The sequence below is a fragment of the Ammospiza nelsoni genome, chromosome 28 (genome assembly GCF_027579445.1).
Source record: "Ammospiza nelsoni isolate bAmmNel1 chromosome 28, bAmmNel1.pri, whole genome shotgun sequence".
NCBI classification, from domain to species: domain Eukaryota; kingdom Metazoa; phylum Chordata; class Aves; order Passeriformes; family Passerellidae; genus Ammospiza; species Ammospiza nelsoni.
This window is the reverse complement of record NC_080660.1, coordinates 2,389,551-2,409,890: the sequence shown is the minus strand read 5'-3', so window position 1 is coordinate 2,409,890 and position 20,340 is coordinate 2,389,551. Positions and strand designations below refer to the sequence as shown.

The 20,340-nt window shown below is 45.1% G+C and overlaps 1 protein-coding gene across 3 annotated transcripts in view; it reads right to left on the bottom strand.

Annotated features, from left to right (window-relative positions):
- LOC132084849 (GON-4-like protein) overlaps window positions 1-20,175 on the bottom strand; it is a 60,277-nt gene extending 40,102 nt beyond the window's left edge. For all 3 annotated transcript variants that reach the window (XM_059490112.1, XM_059490114.1, XM_059490115.1), the window contains exons 1-12: window positions 19,911-20,175; window positions 18,318-18,482; window positions 15,326-15,522; window positions 13,319-13,393; window positions 12,088-12,138; window positions 11,113-11,163; window positions 9,902-9,997; window positions 8,845-8,949; window positions 7,586-7,756; window positions 4,278-4,470; window positions 1,311-1,412; window positions 392-432 (exon numbers count right to left, since the gene is read on the bottom strand). In XM_059490112.1, coding sequence (XP_059346095.1) covers window positions 392-432; window positions 1,311-1,412; window positions 4,278-4,470; window positions 7,586-7,756; window positions 8,845-8,949; window positions 9,902-9,997; window positions 11,113-11,163; window positions 12,088-12,138; window positions 13,319-13,393; window positions 15,326-15,522; window positions 18,318-18,482; window positions 19,911-20,175 — 1,512 coding nt within the window. The remainder of the gene's footprint in view (window positions 1-391; window positions 433-1,310; window positions 1,413-4,277; window positions 4,471-7,585; window positions 7,757-8,844; window positions 8,950-9,901; window positions 9,998-11,112; window positions 11,164-12,087; window positions 12,139-13,318; window positions 13,394-15,325; window positions 15,523-18,317; window positions 18,483-19,910) is intronic.
- Between the last annotated feature and the right edge of the window lie 165 nt (window positions 20,176-20,340).

Sequence of the window (20,340 nt, the reverse complement as noted above, 5' to 3'; positions counted from 1 at the left end):
TCCCTACAGATTTTCATTTCAGGAAATCCCTACAAATCTTCACTTCAGGAAATCCCTACAGATTTTCACTTCAGGAAATCCCTACAAACCTTCACTTCAGGAAATCCCTGTAGATCTTCACTTCAGGAAATCCCTACAGATTTTCACTTCAGGAAATCCCGACAAATCTTCACTCCAGGAAATCCCTACAAATCTTCACTCCAGGAAATCCCTACAAATCTTCACTTCAGGAAATCCCTGCAGATTTTCACTCCAGGCAATCCCTGCAGAGCTTCCCTTGCCAAGGCCAAACCTGCCCCAGCAGTGGCAGAGCCCCTGGCACAGCCCAGCACCCTGCAGTGCCACATGCCAGCTGCCAGCCCTGCTTTTGTGCCACTTTGTTATCACTTACTGTCTCAAACAGCTCCTCCATCAGCTCATTCACCTCCTTTTCTGCAAGGAAAATTAAAAGGGATTATCAAGATGCCTTTTCCAAGAAACACTCAGCAAATCCTGTCATAATATCAGCTCAATTGAAGGAATTTCTCTCACAGAGGGAAATCCTCCTCCTACAAACCAAAAAAAGAAAGGCTCCAGAGGACCAAAAAAAGAAAGGCCCCTGATAATTCCTTTTTTAATGCTGGGCCCAAAAAAAATCTTGAGCTGAGATTGTCTGGATTTAAAATATCACATAAAACCTAATTTTTTATATTCATAATATATTATATATAATATTATATATAATATTATATATAATATTATATGTAATATATAATGTACAATATATAATGTATAATGTATAATATATAATATACAACATATAATATACAACATATAATATACAACATATATTTTTATATTTTCATATATTTTATATATTATATATTTTATCTAATCTAAATACATTTCATATTTACAAAATTGCATATTTATAATTCATGATTAAATTTAAAGTTATGCAAATCTGCACTAAGACCTAAAGCAAGTGTGGCTTTTTGCAAAGCCAGAAAATGATATGTTTATAAAACTAAAGTCTGTGAGGACTTTAAAATCTAATTAAATTCAATCACAAGGCAAACATTCAAGTCTGAACTGCCTTTCAGAATGTATTATCACCTAATTTCAGGTTTTATTGTCACCTAAATTTTGTTTTTCAGGTTGTGCTGAGCACAGCAGCTCAGCCCAGATCCTCCCACGCACTCCCAGAGAGCCAAAAGCTCTTCAATTAAATAAATCTTTATTTAATATCCTGCACCACAAAAATTCCTCGCCATAAAACAATTCCCAAGGAATTACTACAAGGCAGGAGGGGGAATTCCTGAGGAACTCACTGGTGATTCTCACAGCACGGTCATTCCTGAAATCTTCTGTGTCTGGTTCATCCAGATCTTCCAGGAAATTGTACTCAGGGTCATCATCATCATCAGCTTCATCTGCAAAAAAGCAGGTTTTAATCAGGTTTTAATCAGGTTTTGAGCAGATTTAATCAGGTTTTGAACAGGATTTAATCAGGTTTTAATCAGGTTTTTGAGCAGATTTAATCAGGTTTTGAACAGGTTTTGAGCAGGTTTTAATCAGGTTTTGAGCAGGTTTAATCAGGTTTTGAACAGATTTAATCAGGTTTTAATCAGGTTTTGAACAGGTTTTAATCAGGTTTTAATCAGGTTTTTGAGCAGGTTTTGAGCAGGTTTTAATCAGGTTTTGAACAGGTTTTGAACAGGTTTAATCAGTTTTAATCAGGTTTTGAACAGGTTTTAATCAGGTTTAATCAGGTTTTGAGCAGGTTTTAATCAGGTTTTGAGCGTGTTTAATAAGGTTTTGAACAGGTTTTAATCAGTTTTTAATCAGGTTTTGAACAGGTTTTGAGCAGGTTTAATCAGGTTTTGAGCAGGTTTTAATCAGGTTTTGAACAGGTTTTGAGCAGGTTTAATCAGGTTTTAATCAGGTTTTGAACAGGTTTAATCAGGTTTTGAACAGGTTTTGAGCAGGTTTAATCAGTTTTTAATCAGGTTTTGAGCAGGTTTTAATCAGGTTTTGAACAGGTTTTGAGCAGGTTTTGTCATCATCCTGCCCCAGCACCAAGCCAGGAGTTTTATTTATTCACTGTCACAAAGAGGAATTTTGGATTTATGGAAACAAGAACAAACCTGACAGCTCAAACTGAGCTCTGCTCAACTTCTGGCCAAGTTCTCACCAAGCTCCCACCAAGCTCTGCCCAGGGAGGTGGTGGCATCACCACCTCAAAATGTGCTTAAACAAACCTGGATGTGGCAATTTTAACACAAATTCTTGGTGTTTCTCACACCAGTGACCCCTCCATCTCTACCAGGTACCTTCATTCTCCATGTCAACATCCATGACCAAGTTCCGGCCAAGTTCTCACCAAGCTCTGACCAGGGAGGTGGTGGAGCCACCGTCTCTGAGTGTATTTAAGCCTGGATATGGTGATTTTAACACAAATTCATGGTGCTTTTCACACCAGTGACCCCTCCAGCTCCATCTCTCCCAGATACCTTCATTCTCCACATCATTGTTCATGACCAAGTTCTGCCCAAGTAAGTTCTCACCACGTTCTCACCAAGTTCCAAGTTCTGCCATGGCCTGCCCAGGGAGATGGTGGAGCCACCACCTCAGAATGTGCTTAAACAAACCAGGATGCAGCAATTTTAACACAAATCAATGTCGTTTTACACACCAGTGACCCCTCCAGCTCCACCTCTCCCAGGTACCTTCGTTCTCCACGCCATCATTCATGAGCAAGTTCTAACCAAGTTCTGACCAGCAAGGTGGTGGAGCCACCATCCCTGAATGTATTTAAGCCTGGATGGGGCAATTTTAACACAAATTCATGGTGTTTGTCACACCAGCGACCCCTCCATCTCTACCAGGTACCTTCGTTCTCCACGTCATTGTTCATGACCAAGTTCTGGCCAAGTTCTCACCAAGCTCTGACCAGGGAGGTGGTGGAGTCACCATCCCTGAATGTATTTAAGCCTGGATGTGGCAATTTTAACACAAATTCATGGTGCTTTTCACACCAGTGACCCTCCCAAGGTCCACCTCTACCAGGTACCTTCATTCTCCATGTCATCGTTCTTGAGCGAGTTCTGAGCAAGTTCTGAGCAAGTAAGTCCTCACCAAGTCCTTACCAAGTAAGTTTGCACCAAGTTCTCACCAAGTTCTCACCAAGTTCTCCTCATGCTCTGCTCAAGTTCCAATCAAGCTCCGACCAAGTTCCTACCAAGTTCTGCCATGGCCTGCCCACGGAGGTGGTGGAGCCACCATCCCTGAATGTGTTTAAACAAGCCTGGATGGGGCAATTTTAACAGAAATTCATGGTATTTTACACACCAGTGACCCCTCCAGCTCCACCTCTCCCAGGTACCTTTGTTCTCCACGTCATCGTTCATGACCAAGTTCTGCCCAAGTAAGTTCTCACCACGTTCTCATCAAGTTCCAAGTTCTGCCATGGCCTGCCCAGGGAGGCGGTGGAGCCACCACCTCAGAATGAGCTTAAACAAACCAGGATGCAGCAATTTTAACACAAATTCATGGTATTTTACACACCAGTGACCCCTCCAGCTCCACCTCTCCCAGGTACCTTCGTTCTCCACGCCATCATTCATGAGCAAGTTCTAACCAAGTTCTGGCCAGCAAGGTGGTGACATCACCATTCCTGAATGTATTTAAACCTGGATGGGGCAATTTTAACACAAATTCATGGTGTTTGTCACACCAGTGACCCTCCCAAGGTCCACCTCTACCAGGTACCTTCATTCTCCATGTCATCGTTCTTGAGCAAGTTCTGAGCAAGTTCTGAGCAAGTAAGTCCTCACCAAGTCCTTCCCAAGTAAGTTTGCACCAAGTTCTCACCAAGTTCTCACCAAGCTCTCCTCATGCTCTGCTCAAGTTCCAATCAAGCTCCGACCAAGTTCCTACCAAGTTCTGCCATGGCCTGCCCACGGAGGTGGTGGAGCCACCATCCCTGAATGTGTTTAAACAAGCCTGGATGGGGCAATTTTAACACAAAATCATCGTGCTTTTCACACCAGTGACCCCTCCAGCTCCATCTCTCCCAGATACCTTCATTCTCCACGTCATTGTTCATGACCAAGTTCTGCCCAAGTAAGTTCTCACCACGTTCTCACCAGGTTCCAAGTTCTACCATGGCCTGCCCAGGGAGGTGGTGGTTTCACCACCTCAGAATGTGTTTAAACAAGCCCGATGTGGCAATTTTAACACAAATCAATGTTGTTTTACACACCAGTGACCCCTCCAGCTCCACCTCTCCCAGGTACCTTCGTTCTCCACGTCGTCGTTCATGAGCCCCCTGAGCCACCTCTCCCACTCCTCGTCGTCGCCCGTGCTGGGCTCGTACATGTCGGGGGTGATGTCGGGCGCGCGCAGCTCGGCCTCCAGCTGCCCCAGCGGAACGTCCTTCAGCGGCCGCTTGGAGCGCGTCCTGAAGGCAATCAGGCTGTCCTCCAGGGGCTGCAGGGACAAATTAAACACCCCTGCCGTGTCCACCTCAGAAAAAGCCACAGAGTGGCAGGAAAAAAGTGATAAAGTCCTAGGAAAAAGTGATAAAGTGCTGGGGAAAGAAACACAAAGGTCGCCCAGAATGTCCCAGAAAAAGCCCAGGACATCCCAGGGCAAAGCCCACGAAGTCCTCCCAGAATGTCCCTGAAAAAACCACACAAACTCCTCCCAGAATGTCCCAAAAAAAACCCCAAAGACCCAGGAAAAAGCCCACAAAGTCCCCACAGAACTTCCTCAAAAAAACCCCAGAACATCCCAGAAAAAGCTCAGGATATCCCAGGAAAAAGCCCAGGGAAAAGCCCACAAAGTCCCTCCAGAATGTCCCAGAAAAAAATACACAAACTCTCCCCAGAATGTCCCAACAAAAACCCCAAAGACCCAGGAAAAAGCCCACAAAGTCCCCACAGAACATCCCAGGAAAAAGCCCATGAAGTCCCCCCAGAACGTCTCTGAAGGCAATCAGGCTGTCCTCCAGGGGCTGCAGGGACAAATTAAACATCCCTGCCGTGTCCACCTCAGAAAAAGCCACAGAGTGGCAGGAAAAAAGTGATAAAGTCCTAGGAAAAAGTGATAAAGTGCTGGGGAAAGAAACACAAAGGTCGTCCAGAATGTCCCAGAAAAAGCCCAGGATATCCCAGGGCAAAGCCCACGAAGTCCTCCCAGAATGTCCCAAAAAAAACCCCAAAGACCCAGGAAAAAGCCCACAAAGTCCCCACAGAACTTCCTTAAAAAAACCCCAGAACATCCCAGAAAAAGCTCAGGATATCCCAGGAAAAAGCCCAGGAAAAAGCCCACAAAGTCCCCACAGAACGTCTCTGAAAAAAACCCAGAACATCCCAGAAAAAAACCCAGAACGTCCCAGGAAAAAGTCCAGGAAAAAGCCCACAAAGTCGCTCCAGAATGTCCCAGAAAACACCACACAAACTCCCCCCAGAACGTCCCAAAAAAACCCCCAAAGACCCAGGAAAAAGCCCACAAAGTCCCCACAGAACTTCCTTAAAAAAACCCCAGGACGTCCCAGAAAAAACCCAGAACGTCCCAGAAAAAGCTCAGGATATCCCAGGAAAAAGCCCAGGGAAAAGCCCACAAAGTCCCTCCAGAATGTCCCAGAAAAAAATACACAAACTCTCCCCAGAATGTCCCAACAAAAACCCCAAAGACCCAGGAAAAAGCCCACAAAGTCCCCACAGAACATCCCAGGAAAAAGCCCATGAAGTCCCCCCAGAACGTCTCTGAAGGCAATCAGGCTGTCCTCCAGGGGCTGCAGGGACAAATTAAACATCCCTGCCGTGTCCACCTCAGAAAAAGCCACAGAGTGGCAGGAAAAAAGTGATAAAGTCCTAGGAAAAAGTGATAAAGTGCTGGGGAAAGAAACACAAAGGTCGCCCAGAATGTCCCAGAAAAAGCCCAGGACATTCCAGGGAAAAGCCCAGGAAAAAGCCCACAAAGTCCCCACAGAATGTCCCTGAAAAAACCACACAAACTCCTCCCAGAATGTCCCAAAAAAAAACCCCAAAGACCCAGGAAAAAGCCCACAAAGTCCCCACAGATTTTCCTTAAAAAAAAACCCAGGACGTCCCAGGAAAAAGCCCAGGAAAAAGCCACAAAGTCCCCACAGAACGTCTCTGAAAAAAACCCAGAATGTCCCAGAAAAAACCACACAAACTCCCCCCAGAATGTCCCAAAAGAAACCCCCAAAGACCCAGGAAAAAGCCCACAAAGTCCCCACAGAACTTCCTTAAAAAAACCCCAGGACGTCCCAGAAAAAACCCAGAACGTCCCAGAAAAAGCTCAGGATATCCCAGGAAAAAGCCCAGGAAAAAGCCCACAAAATCCTTCCAGAATGTCCCAGAAAATGCTCAGAATGTCCCAGAAAAAAATACACAAACTCTCCCCAGAATGTCCCAAAAAAACCCCCAAAGTCTCAGGAAAAAGCCCACAAAGTCCCCACAGAACATCCCAGGAAAAAGCCCAGAAAGTCCCTCCAGAATGTGCCAGAAAAAAAACCCAGAACAAACCCCAGAACATCCCAGGAAAAAAACCCACATAGTCCCAGGAAATAAACCCCAGAACATCCCAGAAAAAAATAGAAGAAGCCCAGAAAATAGTGCAAGGAAAAAAAAAAAAAAGAAAAAAAAAGGGGGGAAATAAAAAGGGGGGAAAAAAGGGGAGAAGAAAAAGAGGGGAAAAAAGAGGGGAAAAAAGAGGGGAAAAAAGAGGGGAAAAAAGAGGGGAAAAAAGAGGGGAAAAAAGGGGAGACAAAAGGGGAGACAAAAAGAGCGGGAAAAAAGAGGCGGGGAAAAAGAGGCGGGGAAAAAAAGTGGGAAAAAAAAAGAGGAAAAAAAGGGGGGAAAAAGGGAAAAAAGGGGGGAAAAAGGGGGGAAAAGGGGGGAAAAGGGGGGAAAAGGGGGGAAAGGGGGAAAAAGGGGGGAAAAGGGGGGAAAAAGGGGGAAAAAAGGGGGGAAAAAGGGGGGAAAAAGGGGGGAAAAAAGGGGGAAAAAAGGGGAGACAGAAAGGGGAGACAAAAAGGGGAGACAAAAAGGGGAGAAAAAAGAGCGGGGAAAAAAGAGGCGGGAAAAAAGGTGGGAAAAAAAAGAGGGAGAAAAAAAGAAGGAAAAAAAGGGGAAAAAATGGAAAAAAGGGGGAAAAAAGGGGGAAAAAAGGGGGAAAAAAGGGGGAAAAAAGGGGGAAAAAAGGGGGAAAAAAGGGGGAAAAAAGGGGGAAAAAAGGGGAAAAAAGGGGGAAAAAAGGGGGAAAAAAGGGGGAAAAAAGGGGGAAAAAAGGGGGAAAAAAGGGGGAAAAAAGGGGAAAAAGGGGGAAAAAAGGGGGAAAAAGGGGGGAAAAAGGGGGGAAAAAGGGGGGAAAAAGGGGGAAAAGGGAAAAAAAGGGGGGAAAGTGGGGGGAAAAAGTGGGGAAAAAAGGGGGAAAAAAGGGGGGAAAAAAGGGGGAAAAAAGGGGGAAAAAGGAAAAAAAGCGGAAAAAAAGGGAAAAACCCCAAAAACCAGGAAAAAACCCCAGAAACTCTCCTCCTCTCCATAAAACGTGAACTACCAAAGGCAGCAGGTACCTGGTAGGCGTCCATGCAGACGGGGCTGCAGGCCAGCTCCTCATCCACGGCGTGCAGCTTCTCCATGAAGGAGCTGTCCCTGCTCGCCTTGGCCTTGGGGGGCGGTGGGGGGCCCATGGGCACCACCTCGGCGCTGATGTGCCTCACAGGAGCTGGGGGCGCCGCCTCCACCTGAAGAAAAATATTCAAAGTAGGGTTTGGAGCAAGAGGTGAGTTTTCGGTGAGTTTTTGGTGAATTTTTGGTGATTTTTCGGTGAATTTTTGGTGAATTTTCAATGATTTTTCTATGATTTTTCGGTGAATTTTTGGTGAATTTTCGGTGATTTTTCGGTGAATTTTTGCTGATTTTTCGGTGAATTTCCGGTGAGGTTTTGGTGATTTTTCGGTGAATTTCCGGTGAGTTTTTGGTGAGGTTTTGGTGATTTTTCAGTGAATTTTCGAGAGTGAATTTCTTGTCCTGCTTGAGCAGAAATGGCAGAAATGCTTCACAAAAAAGATATGAAATTTTCCTGTTATTTCCTAATTAAAGTTTTTATTCAGCACAGAAATTGCCAAGGACAAGGTAAATCTCTTTTTCTGCTTGAGCAGAAATGGGAGAAAACTTCACACAAATATATGAAATTTTCCTGTTATTTCCTAATTAAAGATTTTATTCAGGACAGAAATTGCCAAATTTGCAAGGGCAGAGTGAATTTCTTGTTCTGCTTGATCAGAAATGGGAAAAATGCTTCACACAAATATATGAAATTTTCCTGTTATTTCCTAATTAAAGGTTTTATTCAGCACAGAAATTGCCAAGGACAAGGTAAATCTCTTTTTCTGCTTGAGCAGAAATGGGAGAAAACTTCACACAAGGATATGAAATTTTCCTGTTATTTCCTAATTAAAGGTTTTATTCAGGACAGGAATTTCCAAGGGCAGAGTGAATTTCTTGTTCTGCTTGAGCAGAAATGCTTCACACAAAGATATGAAATTTTCTTATTATTTCCTAATTAAAGATTTTATTCAGGACAGAAATTGCCAAATCTGCAAGGGCAGAGTGAATTTCTTGTTTTATTTTAGAGTCAGCCCAACGTAGCAGCGGGACCCTAAATCCACCTGGCCTCACAATTGTAGAAATTGATATTTTTTTAAGGGATTTTAGGGGATTTTTTTTTTTAAGGGGATTTTTTTTTTAAGGGGATTTTTTAGGGGGTTTTAGGGGATTTTTTTAGGGGGTTTGGATGAATAAATTGGGATTTTTTTCCCTCAGGTTTTACCTCACAGAGGGTCCCTCCCTCCTCATCAGAGGAGCGCCGTGTCCTGCACCTCTTGGCCCCACGAGGAGAAGAAGCTGTGCTCTCCACATCACTCTCCAGCAAGCTCTGCAGGGCAAAAAGTGCCAAAAAACCTCAAAAAAAAATCCCAAAAAATCAAAAATTCTCCAAAATCATCCCGCCCCAAATAATATTTCAAAGCCTCTCTTCCAGCTAAATGAATAGTAGAGAAGTGAAAAATGATTGCTGGAAGATTTTAGGTGTCCGTGGGTTAAATTAAATTGTGTTTTTCTGCCTTTTTTGCAAAGGCAGAGTGAATTTCTTGTTCTGCTTGAGCAGAAATGGGAGAAAACTTCACAAAAGATATTAAAATTTCCTGTTATTTCCTAATTAAAGGTTTTATTCAGCACAGAAATTTCCAAGGGCAGAGTGAATTTCTTTGTCTTCTTGAGCAGAAATGGGAGAAAACTTCACACAAAGATATTAAAATTTCCTGTTATTTCCTAATTAAAGATTTTATTCAGCACAGGAATTTCCAAGGGCAGAATGAATTTCTTGTTCTGCCTGAGCAGAAATGCTTCACACAAAGATAGGAAATTTTCCTGTTATTTCCTAATCAAAGGTTTTATTCAGGACAGAAAATGCCAAATTTGCAAGGGCAGAGTGAATTTCTTGTTCTGCTTGAGCAGAAATGGGAGAAAACTTCACACAAAGATATGAAATTTTCCTATTATTTCCTAATTCTATTCACTTTGCTTTTCAGAAATTAGGAAGAAATGTGAAGATTTTCAGGAAACCAGGCATTTGGAAGATGCCATATGAAATTTTCCTATGACATTTCCTAATTCTATTCACTTTGCTTTTCAGAAATTAGGAAGAAATGTGAAGATTTTCAGGAAACCAGGCATTTGGAAGATGCCATATGAAATTTTCCTATGACATTTCCTAATTCTATTCACTTTGGTTTTCCAGAAATGAGGAAGAAAGGCGGAGATTTTCAGGAAATTCAACTTTTGGAAGATGTTCAGCCCTGTGTGCTGAGCACACACAGTGCACTCACCTCCTCTGCAGTCTCATCCTCCTCTTCATCATCAGGCTGGTATTCTTCATCAGAGGAATCATCTTCCTCCAGGGGAATGTCCACAAACTGAGGGGGCTGCACACAAGAGAAAGAGAAAAAGGCAGCAGGAGGAGGAGGAGGAGGAGTTCACAATCACAGCAAATATTTAAAATTGAGGAAACACCCTGAGGCACAGAAAGGAAATGCTGAAGAAAGCAAAGAAATAAATTCCTGGAAGGTTGGTAAAGGAAAGTCAAGGTGCAACAAAAACACAAATAATTTAGAATTTATGTGATGGAAACGGCATGAGCAGCTCAGAAATTATTTTATATTTTAGTACACAAGAGAAAGAGGGTGAACATTCTTAGTAGCAGGAGGAGGAGTTCACAATCAGATCAAATATTTAAAATTGAGGAAACACCCTGAGGCTCAGAAAGGAAATGCTGAAGAAAGCAAAGAAATAAATTCCTGGAAGGTTGGTAAAGGAAAGTCAAGGTGCAAGAACAGGCACAAATAATTTAGAATTTATATGATGGAAATGACAAGAACAAGCACAAATAATTTAGAATTTATATGATGGAAATGGCATGAGCAGCTCAGAAATTATTTTATATTTTAGCACACAAGAGAACAGAGGGTGAACACTCTTAACATTAGGAGGAAGAGGAGTTCACAATCATAGCAAATATTTAAAATTGAGGAAACACCCTGAGGCTCAGAAAGGAAATGCTGAAGAAAGCAAAGAAATAAATTACTGAAAGACTGGCAAAGGAAAGTCAAGGTGCAACAAAAACACAAATAATTTAGAATTTATGTGATGGAAATGGCAAGAACAAGCACAAATAATTTAGAATTTATGTGATGGAAATGGCATGAGCAGCTCAGAAATTATTTTAGTACAAAAGAGAAAGAGGGTGAACACTCTTAACAGCAGAGGAGTTCACAATCAGATCAAATATTTAAAATTGAGGAAACACCCTGAGGCTCAGAAAGGAAATGCTGAAGAAAGCAATTACTGAAAGACTGGTAAAGGAAAGCCAAGGTGCAACAAAAACACAAATAATTTAGAATTTATGTGATGGAAACGGCATGAGCAGCTCAGAAATGATTTTATATTTTAGCACACAAGTCTGCTCCAGCCCTCCACAAAATCTCAGCCTCAGCAGGAAGCTGCAGTGTGATCTGCCCTTCCCCAGCCATAATTCACTCACCTTCACCTCGTTTGCCTTCTTAATTGGAGAAATATTCCATGTGGGAATCACCTGGGGACAGCAAAAACACCTGGGCTGTGTCACAGGGGCTCTGTCACCGAGCTGAGGAGCTCCTGAGCCAAACAAAATCTTCAAATCTGCCCTGGGACTGAATTCAGGATGGGCACTGGGAGCTCACTGCCCTTGCCAAGCCTGGCCTGGCTCTGTGCTGCCCAGCCCAAATTAATCATTTAATTGATTTAATTGATCATTTAATTGATTTAATTGATCATTTAATTGATTTAAATGATCATTTAATTGTTTTAATTGATCATTTAATTGTTTGAATTGATCATTTAATTGTTTTAATTGGTTCTTCTCACTCCAAGACTCAAAGCACATTGATGCTCCTGTTGCTCTCTCAGTGATTTTGGTGTGTGACCCTCTAAGGGGAGCATTGATAAAAATCATCAAACCCTGCACAGACACCCCAAAAACCCACCCAAACTTTCTGGGAATTCTGGAATTTTTCCTCTAGGGAAGAATCTGCCCCAGCTGCAGGCACACAGAGCAGAGATGGAGCTGCTGAGCTCAAACAAAACCTTCAAATCTGCCCTGGGACTGAATTCAGGATGGGCACTGGGAATTCACTGCCCTTGCCAAGCCTGGCCTGGCTCTGTGCTGCCCAGCCCAAATTAATCATTTAATTGATTTAATTGATCATTTAATTGATTTAATTGATCATTTAATTGTTTGAATTGGTTCTTCTCACTCCAAGACTCAAAGCACGTTGATGCTCCTGTTGCTCTCTCAGTGATTTTGGTGTGTGACCCTCTAAGAGGAGCATTGGTAAAAATCATCAATCCATGCACAGACACCCCAAAAACCCACCCAAACTTTCTGGGAATTCTGGAATTTTTCCTCTAGGGAAGAATCTGCTCCTCCCTGCCCCAGCTGCAGGCACACAGAGCAGAGATGGAGCAGAGATTTACTCACCCCTCCTTTCTCCACCACTTCCTTCAGCTTGGAACGAGTCATTTTGGGCTCCTGAGAGGTGAAAACAAAACAGGAACAAATTCAATCCTTTCCTTAAGGACAGGGTTTTCCCAGCAACTCTTTTCTGTGAGTAAAGTTAGTGTGAGTAAAGTTATTATAAGTAAATTTACTATGAGTAAAGTACAGCTTACCATGAAGCTTTTCTCTTTTTTTAAATTCATTACCTTTCAATTAATTCCCTTTCAGACAATATAACTCACCCATAACTCAAAATGAACCTCAAAAATAACCTCAAAACTAACTCACCATTAACTCACCAATAACGCACCATTCACTCACCAATAACGCATCATTAACGCATCATTAACGCATCATTAACGCACCATTAACGCACCATTAACGCACCATTAACCTCAAAACTAACTCAAAATTAACTCAAAATTAACTCCTAACTAACTCACCAATAACTCACCAATAACTCACCAATAACTCACCAATAACTCCAAACTAACCTCCAAACTAACCTCCAAACTAACCTCCAAACTAACCTCCAAACTAACCTCAAAACTAACCTCAAAACTAACCCTCAAAACTAACTCACCAATAACTCACCAATAACTCACCAATAACTCACCAATAACTCAAAATTAACTCAAAATTAACTCAAAATTAACTCAAAATTAACTCTAAATCAACTCTAAATCAACTCTAAATCAACTCTAAATCAACTCTAAATCAACTCTAAACTAACCTCTAACTCAAAACTAACCTCAAAAATAACCTCAAAACTAACTCACCAATAACTCACCAATAACTCAAAACTAACCTCAAAATTAACTCCAAACTAACCTCAAAAATAACCTCAAAACTAACTCTAAATTAACTCCAAATTAACTCAAAACTAACTCCAAACTAACCTCAAAACTAACTCACCAATAACTCACCAATAATTCACTAATAACTCACCAATAACTCAAAATTTACTCAAAATTTACTCAAAACTGACCTCAAAAATAACCTCAAAACTAACTCCTCCTATTTCTGTTTTATAATTTACACTCACTTCATCCAGGTGGTAATCTGATAATGAAACCTAATTATTATAATTATTATACCAGGTAAATGAGTTTTTTTGTTCTACCTCTTCTCCCCACATCCCATTAAAGGCCAGGAAGGCCTTGGGTAATTTGGAACAAAAATAAAATAAATTGAGCAAGAGTTTTTTACTTACAAACAAAGGAATATCTTCTGTCTCACTGATGGCTGCTTTCACCATGGCCACCACGTGCTCATTGGTGATCACTTCCTAAAGGAACACACAAAACCAGGATGTTTCAAAAAAAATTTAAATAAATGAATGAATTTAAAATTCAAATCACAGCAGAGATTAAAATCTTTGCACTACTTTCTCTGTGAATGCTCCCCAGAATAAATTCCCAACAGAGAGAAATAAAATAATCAAAACAAAAGCCCACAGCAGTTTGTCTGATATCAGTTATCAGTCATGTCGTGGAATGAGTAAAATGTGCTGGTCCCAGTCACAGGAGGAGTGCTACAACTAAATCTGGATTAAACTTCAATTTTTAAGCACTCACAGGCTCCCAAATCTCTGGAGAAAATGTGGAATATGTAAATCTCTGGAGAAAGTGTGGAATAATATTCAGTCTTTAAAACATTTCAGTACGACACTGCAGAAAATTTGGGAGAAATAGGGGAAGGCAGGAGGGAAACAAGGAGGAGAAATGAGGAGGGGAAACGAGGAGGAGAAACCAAGGAGGAGAAACCAAGGAGGAAGAAACAAGGAGGAGAAACCAAGGAGGAGAAACCAAGGAGGAGAAACCGAGGAGGAGAAACCAAGGAGGAGAAACCGAGGAGGAAGAAACAATGGGAACAAAGACGGGAACCAAGGAGGAGAAACCAAGGAGGGGAAACCAAGGAGGAGAAACCAAGGAGGAAGAACCAAGGAGGAGAAACCAAGGAGGAGAAACCAAGGAGGAAGAACCAAGGAGGAGAAACCAAGGAGGAGAAACCAAGGAGGAGAAACCGAGGAGGAGAAACCGAGGAGGAGAAACCAAGGAGGAGAAACCAAGGAGGAAGAACCAAGGAGGAGAAACCAAGGAGGAGAAACCAAGGAGGAGAAACCGAGGAGGAGAAACCGAGGAGGAGAAACCGAGGAGGAAGAAACAATGGGAACAAAGACGGGAACCAAGGAGGGGAACCAAGGAGGGGAAACCAAGGAGGAGAAACCAAGGAGGAGAAACAATGGGAACAAAGAGGGGAACCAAGGAGGAGAAACCAAGGAGAGGAACCAAGGAGGAGAAACCAAGGAGGAGAAACAATGGGAGCAAAGAGGGGAACCAAGGAGGAGAAACCAAGGAGGAAATACAATGGGAACAAGGAGGGGAAACCAAGGAGGAGAAACCAAGGAGGGGAAACGAGGAGGGAGAAACCAAGGAGGGGAAATGAGGAGGGGAACCGAGGAGGGGAAACCAAGGAGGAGAAACCAAGGAGGAAGAAACAAGGAGGGGAAACCAAGGTGAAGAAACGAGGAAGGGAAAGCAAGGAGGAAGAAACAAGGAGGAGAAACCAAGGAGGAGAAACCAAGGAGGAGAAACCAAGGAGGAGAAACCAAGGAGGAGGAACCAAGGAGGAGGAACCAAGGAGGAGGAACCAAGGAGGAGGAACCAAGGAGGAGGAACCAAGGAGGAGGAACCAAGGAGGAAGAAACAAGGAGGAAGAAACAATGGGAACAAAGAGGGGAACCAAGGAGGAGAAACCAAGCAGGAGAAACCAAGGAGGGGAAACCAAGGAGGGGAAACCAAGGAGGAGAAACCAAGGAGGAGAAATCAAGGAGGAGGAACCAAGGAGGAGGAACCAAGGAGGAGGAACCAAGGAGGAGGAACCAAGGAGGAGAAACCAAGGAGGAAAAACAATGAGAACAAAGACGGGAACCAAGGAGAAGAACAAGCAGGGGGAACAAGGAGGGGAACCAAGGAGAGGAACCCAGGAGAGGAAACAAGGAATAGAACAAAGAGGAGAGACAAGGAGGAAGGACAAGGAGGAAGGACAAGGAGGAAGGACAAGGAGGAAGGACAAGGAGTGCACGGCTCTCCTGGCAGTCAAGGTCTGTCAGCACAGCAAGTTTAACGTTCTCAGCATCCAGAACTCCAACCACGAATTCTGCTGAGCAGGAAAGAGGAACCCCAGAGCCCCCAGCCCTGCCTGTCCCCACACTCACGTGCAGGATGTTCCTGACGTTGACCACGGTCAGGTTGTGCTGCTTGGCTCCATCCTCCAGGGTGCGGTCCAGGGACTCGTCCAGTTTGATGTCACAGGACAAGGAGCCCTCTTCCTCCTGGCTTCTCACTTCTCTCTTCCTTTTGCTCGCCTTCCTCCTCCTCTTCCTCCTCTCGACGTCCTCCCCGTCCTGCTCCTCTGAAAAACCAGCAGAGATGGAATCTAAAAATCTCGGCTGCTTCGCATCCAAAAAGGACGAGTTTGAAAATAAACACAAAATAGAATTCTGCAAAAAAACTCGCAAAGATTCTCCTTGCAAAGGTTCTCCTTGCAAAGGTTCTCCTTGGAAGAGCCTTCTTGCTAAGGTTCCCCTTGCAAAGATGATTCTCCTTGCAAAGATGACTCCTCTTGCAAGACCCTTCTTGCAGAGATTCCTGCAACGACTCCCTTTGCAAGATTCTCCTTGCAAAGATTCTCCTTGAAAGACTCTTCCTGAAAAGATTCCACTTGCAAAGGTTCTCCTTGCAAAGATTCCTCTTGCAAGATCCATCTTGCAGAGATTCTCTTTGCACAGATTCTCCTTGCAAGACCCTTCTTGCAAAGGTTCCCCTTGCAAGTCTTGCAAGATTTTCCTTGCAAAGATGATTCTCCTTGCAAGTCTTCTTGCAAGATCTTCCTTCAAAGATTCTTCTTGAAAGGTTCTCCTTGCAAAGGTTCTCCTTGCAAGAGTCTTCTTGCAAGATTTTCCTTGCAAAGATTCTCCTTGCAAGACCCTTCCTGAAAAGATTCCCCTTGCAAGATTCTCCTTGCAAGTCTTCTTGAAAGATTCTCCTTGCAAGACTCTTGCAAAGATTCCCCTTGCAAGTCTTGCAAGATTTTCCTTGCACAGGTTCCCCTTGCAAAGATGGTTTTCCTTGCAGGATTGCTCTTGCAAAGATTCTCCTGGCAGAGGTTCCTCTTGCAAGACCCTTCTTGCAAAGATTCTCCTTGCAAAGATTCACCTTGCAAGTCTTCTTGCAAGATTTTCCTTGCAAAGATTCTTCTTGAAAGGTTCTCCTTGCAAGATTGTCCTTGCAAAGGTTCTTCTTGCAAGACCCTTCCTGAAAAGATTCCCCTTGCAATTCTTGAAAGATTCCCCTTGCAAGACTCTTCCTGAAAAGATTCCCCTTGCAGAGATTCCCCTTGCAGAGATTCCCCTTGCAAGTCTTGCAAGATTTTCCTTGCAAATGTTCTCCTTGCACAGGCTCCCCTTGCAAAGATAATTCTCCTTGCAAAGGTTCCTCTTGCAAGACCCATCTTGCAAAGATTCTCTTTGCACAGATTCTCCTTACAAGACCCTTCTTGCAAAGATTCCCCTTGCAAGATTCTCCTTGCAGAGATTCTTCTTGCAGGACTATCCTTGCAAAGATTCTCCTTGCAAGACCCTTCCTGAAAAGACTCCCCTTGCAATTCTTGAAAGATTGTCCTTGCAAGACTCTTGCAAAGATTCCCCCTGCAAGTCTTGCAAGATTTTCCTTGCAAAGGTTCCCCTTGCAAAGATTCTCCTTGCAGAGGATCCTCTTGCAAGACCCATTTTGCAAAGGTTCTCTTTGCACAGATTCTCCTTACAAGACCCTCCTTACAAAGATTCCCCTTGCAAGTCTTGCAAGATTTTCCTTGCAAAGGCTCTCCTTGCACAGGTTCTCCTTGCAAGACCCTTCTTGCAAAGATTCCCCTTGCAAAGACCCTCCTTGCAGAGATTCTTGCAAAGATTCCCCTTGCAAAGACCCTCCTTGCAAAGATTCCCCTTGCAAGTCTTGCAAGATTTTCCTTGCAAAGGCTCTCCTTGCACAGGTTCTCCTTGTAAGACCCTTCTTGCAAAGATTCCCCTTGCAAAGACCCTCCTTGCAGAGATTCTTGCAAAGATTCCCCTTGCAAGACTCTTCCTGAAAAGATTCCCCTTGCAGAGATTCCCCTTGCAAAGATTCCCCTTGCAAAGATTCCCCTTGCAAGTCTTGCAAGATTTTCCTTGCAAAGGTTCCCCTTGCAAAGATTCTCCTTGCAGAGGTTCCTCTTGCAAGACCCATCTCGCAAAGGCTCTCCTTGCACAGGTTCTCCTTGTAAGACCCTTCTTGCAAAGATTCCCCTTGCAAAGACCCTCCTTGCAGAGATTCTTGCAAAGATTCCCCTTGCAAGACTCTTCCTGAAAAGATTCCCCTTGCAGAGATTCCCCTTGCAGAGATTCCCCTTGCAAGTCTTGCAAGATTTTCCTTGCAAAGGTTCTCCTTGCAAAGATATTTCTCCTTGCAAAGATATTTCTCCTTGCAAGACCCATCTTGCAAAGGTTCTCTTTGCACAGATTCTCCTTGCAAGTCTTCTTTCAAGATTTTCCTTGCAAAGATTCCCCTTGCAAGACCCTTCTTGCAGAGATTTTCCTTGCAGAGATTCCCCTTGCAGGACTCTCCTTGCAAAAATTCCCCTTCCAAGACTTTTGCAAAGATTCTCCTGGCAAAGATTCTTGCAAGAAACAGCAGAACTTCCATCAGCTGATGCAAAACCACCCAAACAGAAGCAGCCACGAGAACCAGAAATTCTTTTGAATGATGGATTCAAGTTCTGCAGGACCTGAGTTAATTGAGCACATCAAGGTCGTGCAGCTGCCACCTCCTCCAGAATGATTTATAAAATGGCCTCAGCAGCCTTTTGGCACCTTTAATAAACTCCAGGTACCACACAGCAAGAACAGGTTCGTTTCCAGGACTTGAAAAGTGTTTTCCTGCTTTGCTGGCTCAGAGAAAGAAAATCTCCATTTTCTCTGAAGGATTTTGAGCAGCCAAAAATTGCAGAGATCAACTCCAGCAAGTTGCACTGAATTATGGAGCACAAGATGAAAATTAAAACAAAACCCTGCACCTACACATCCCTCACCATCTTCACAATTCCAGAGCTTGCTGTATCAGCCAGATTTATCCAAAACAGCCCCAAAACCAAATTTTCCTCCTGGGAGCACTCACCTGCTCTGCTGTTCTTGGGTGGCCTCATGGTGCTGGGATTTCTGGCAGCAGAAAGCTGCAGGGAGCTCCTGCCTGGAGATTCTGGCACTGGCCCAGGGTTTTCACTTGGATCCAGATCTCTCTGAGAGCTCACTTCCACCTCTGAGTACAGCTTTGGGATTTTCCCTGCAAACAGAACAGCCAGCTGCAGGCAGATCCAGCACAGAGCAAAGATAACACACCAAAGTGGGTGTTACACCTCACAAATTAATCTTTCATTTATTTCTCATTGATTTTCCCATTCAAATACATCAAACCCACCCCAAGAGCCAGAACCTGGGGGTTTCTCCAAAATGTGGTTGTAACACTTTTGTACAAGTGTTCCTGCCACAGGAGGGGCAGACAGATTTGGGATGAATTTTCATGGCCACCATGGGCTAATGAACCCACACAAACCCTTCAAACCCTTCCCCTCCTGGTCTGGGCAGGCCCATAAAACTGAGAATTGCCCCATTCCAGCTCCTTCCCTGCCACAAACCCAGCTTTCAGTCAAATCAGGGATCCCATCACAGCAGCACGAGAACCAGAGGGGATTCTCACTGGGAATCACAGAATCCATCAAGTCTGAAGGGACAACAGAGGGTGACCTGTGCCACCTGTGAGGGCAGGGACACCCCAGGGCACAGGATGGGGCCAGGTGGGTCTGGGGTCCCTAAACAGGGACACCCCAGGGCTCAGGGCTGCTCCAGGTGGGTCTGGGGTCCCTAAACAGGGACACCCCAGGGCTCAGGGCTGCTCCAGGTGGGTCTGGGGTCCCTAAACAGGGACACCCCAGGGCTCAGGCCTGCTCCAGGTGCCTCTGGGATCCCCAGGCACGGAGCCCCCACAGCCTCTCTGGGCTCTGCTCAGGGCTGGGCACTGCCCAGGGCAGCAGTTCTGCCTCCTGGGCAGGGGCAGCTCCTGGGCTCAGGCCCTGCCCGTGGCTCTGGGGCCATTGCTGGGCCTGGAGCAGAGCCTGGGGCTGCTCTGACCTCTGCTCACTGGGACGGACTGGGACAGACACAGGGACACCTGGGGACAGACAGGGAAACTCAGGTACACTCAGACACCCAGGGACACACACAGGACACCTGGGGAGAGCCACGGACACTCAGAGACACCCAGGGACACCTCGGGACACTCAGAGACACCCAGGGACACCCAAGGACACTCAGAGACACCCAGGGACACCTGAGGACAGTCAGGAACACCCAGAGACACTCAGGCACACCCAGGGCTGAGGTCCCTCTCCCTGGGGCTCCTCTCCAGGCTGAGCAGCCCCAGCTCCCTCAGCCTTTCCCTGTCAGACATGTCCCAGTCCCCTCATCTCCGGCCTCACAAACACCCACGGACCCTTTCCCAAATAATCACGGAATGGTTCGTGTGGGGAGGGAACATAAATCCCATCCCATCCCTGTCATGGCAGGGACGCTTCCACCGTCCAGCCCAGCCTCGGACACTTCCAGGGATGATAAAACATTCTCATTTTAATCTGTAACACTTCCTTAGGAAAATAAACCCGAAACAAAAGAAACCCAAAATCCCAGGGCGCAAAGCCGCCGCCCCTCCCGGTACCTTCCGCCGCCGCCGGGCTGCCGGGCCCCGCGGGGAGCTCCTGCCCGGGGCTCGGGGCCGCCCTCACCGGGGCTTTCCTGCCGCTCTTCGGCGAGGCCTCCCCGGGCCCCCTCCCCGCGGGCCGGGCGGAGCCGCCTCCCTCAGCAGCACCGGAGCCTCCGGGCAGCTCCGCGTCCTCCCCGCGCTCCCGGGGGCTCGGCGGCCCCGCCGCTGCCGCCGCCGCTCTGCGCTTCTTGCAGGGCAGCATCTTGAGCGCCATGGCCATGGCGGGGCCGCTCCGGGGCTGCTGCGGGCCCCGCTCGGGCCGCCCGGTCCCGCTCACGGCGCAGGAAGCGGAAGGGCCCGGAGCTCGCTCTGCGCATGCGCGACCGGGGCCGGTCCCCGGTGAGGCCCCGGTGAGGCGGGGCCCGTGGGAGTGGGGGGGGGACAC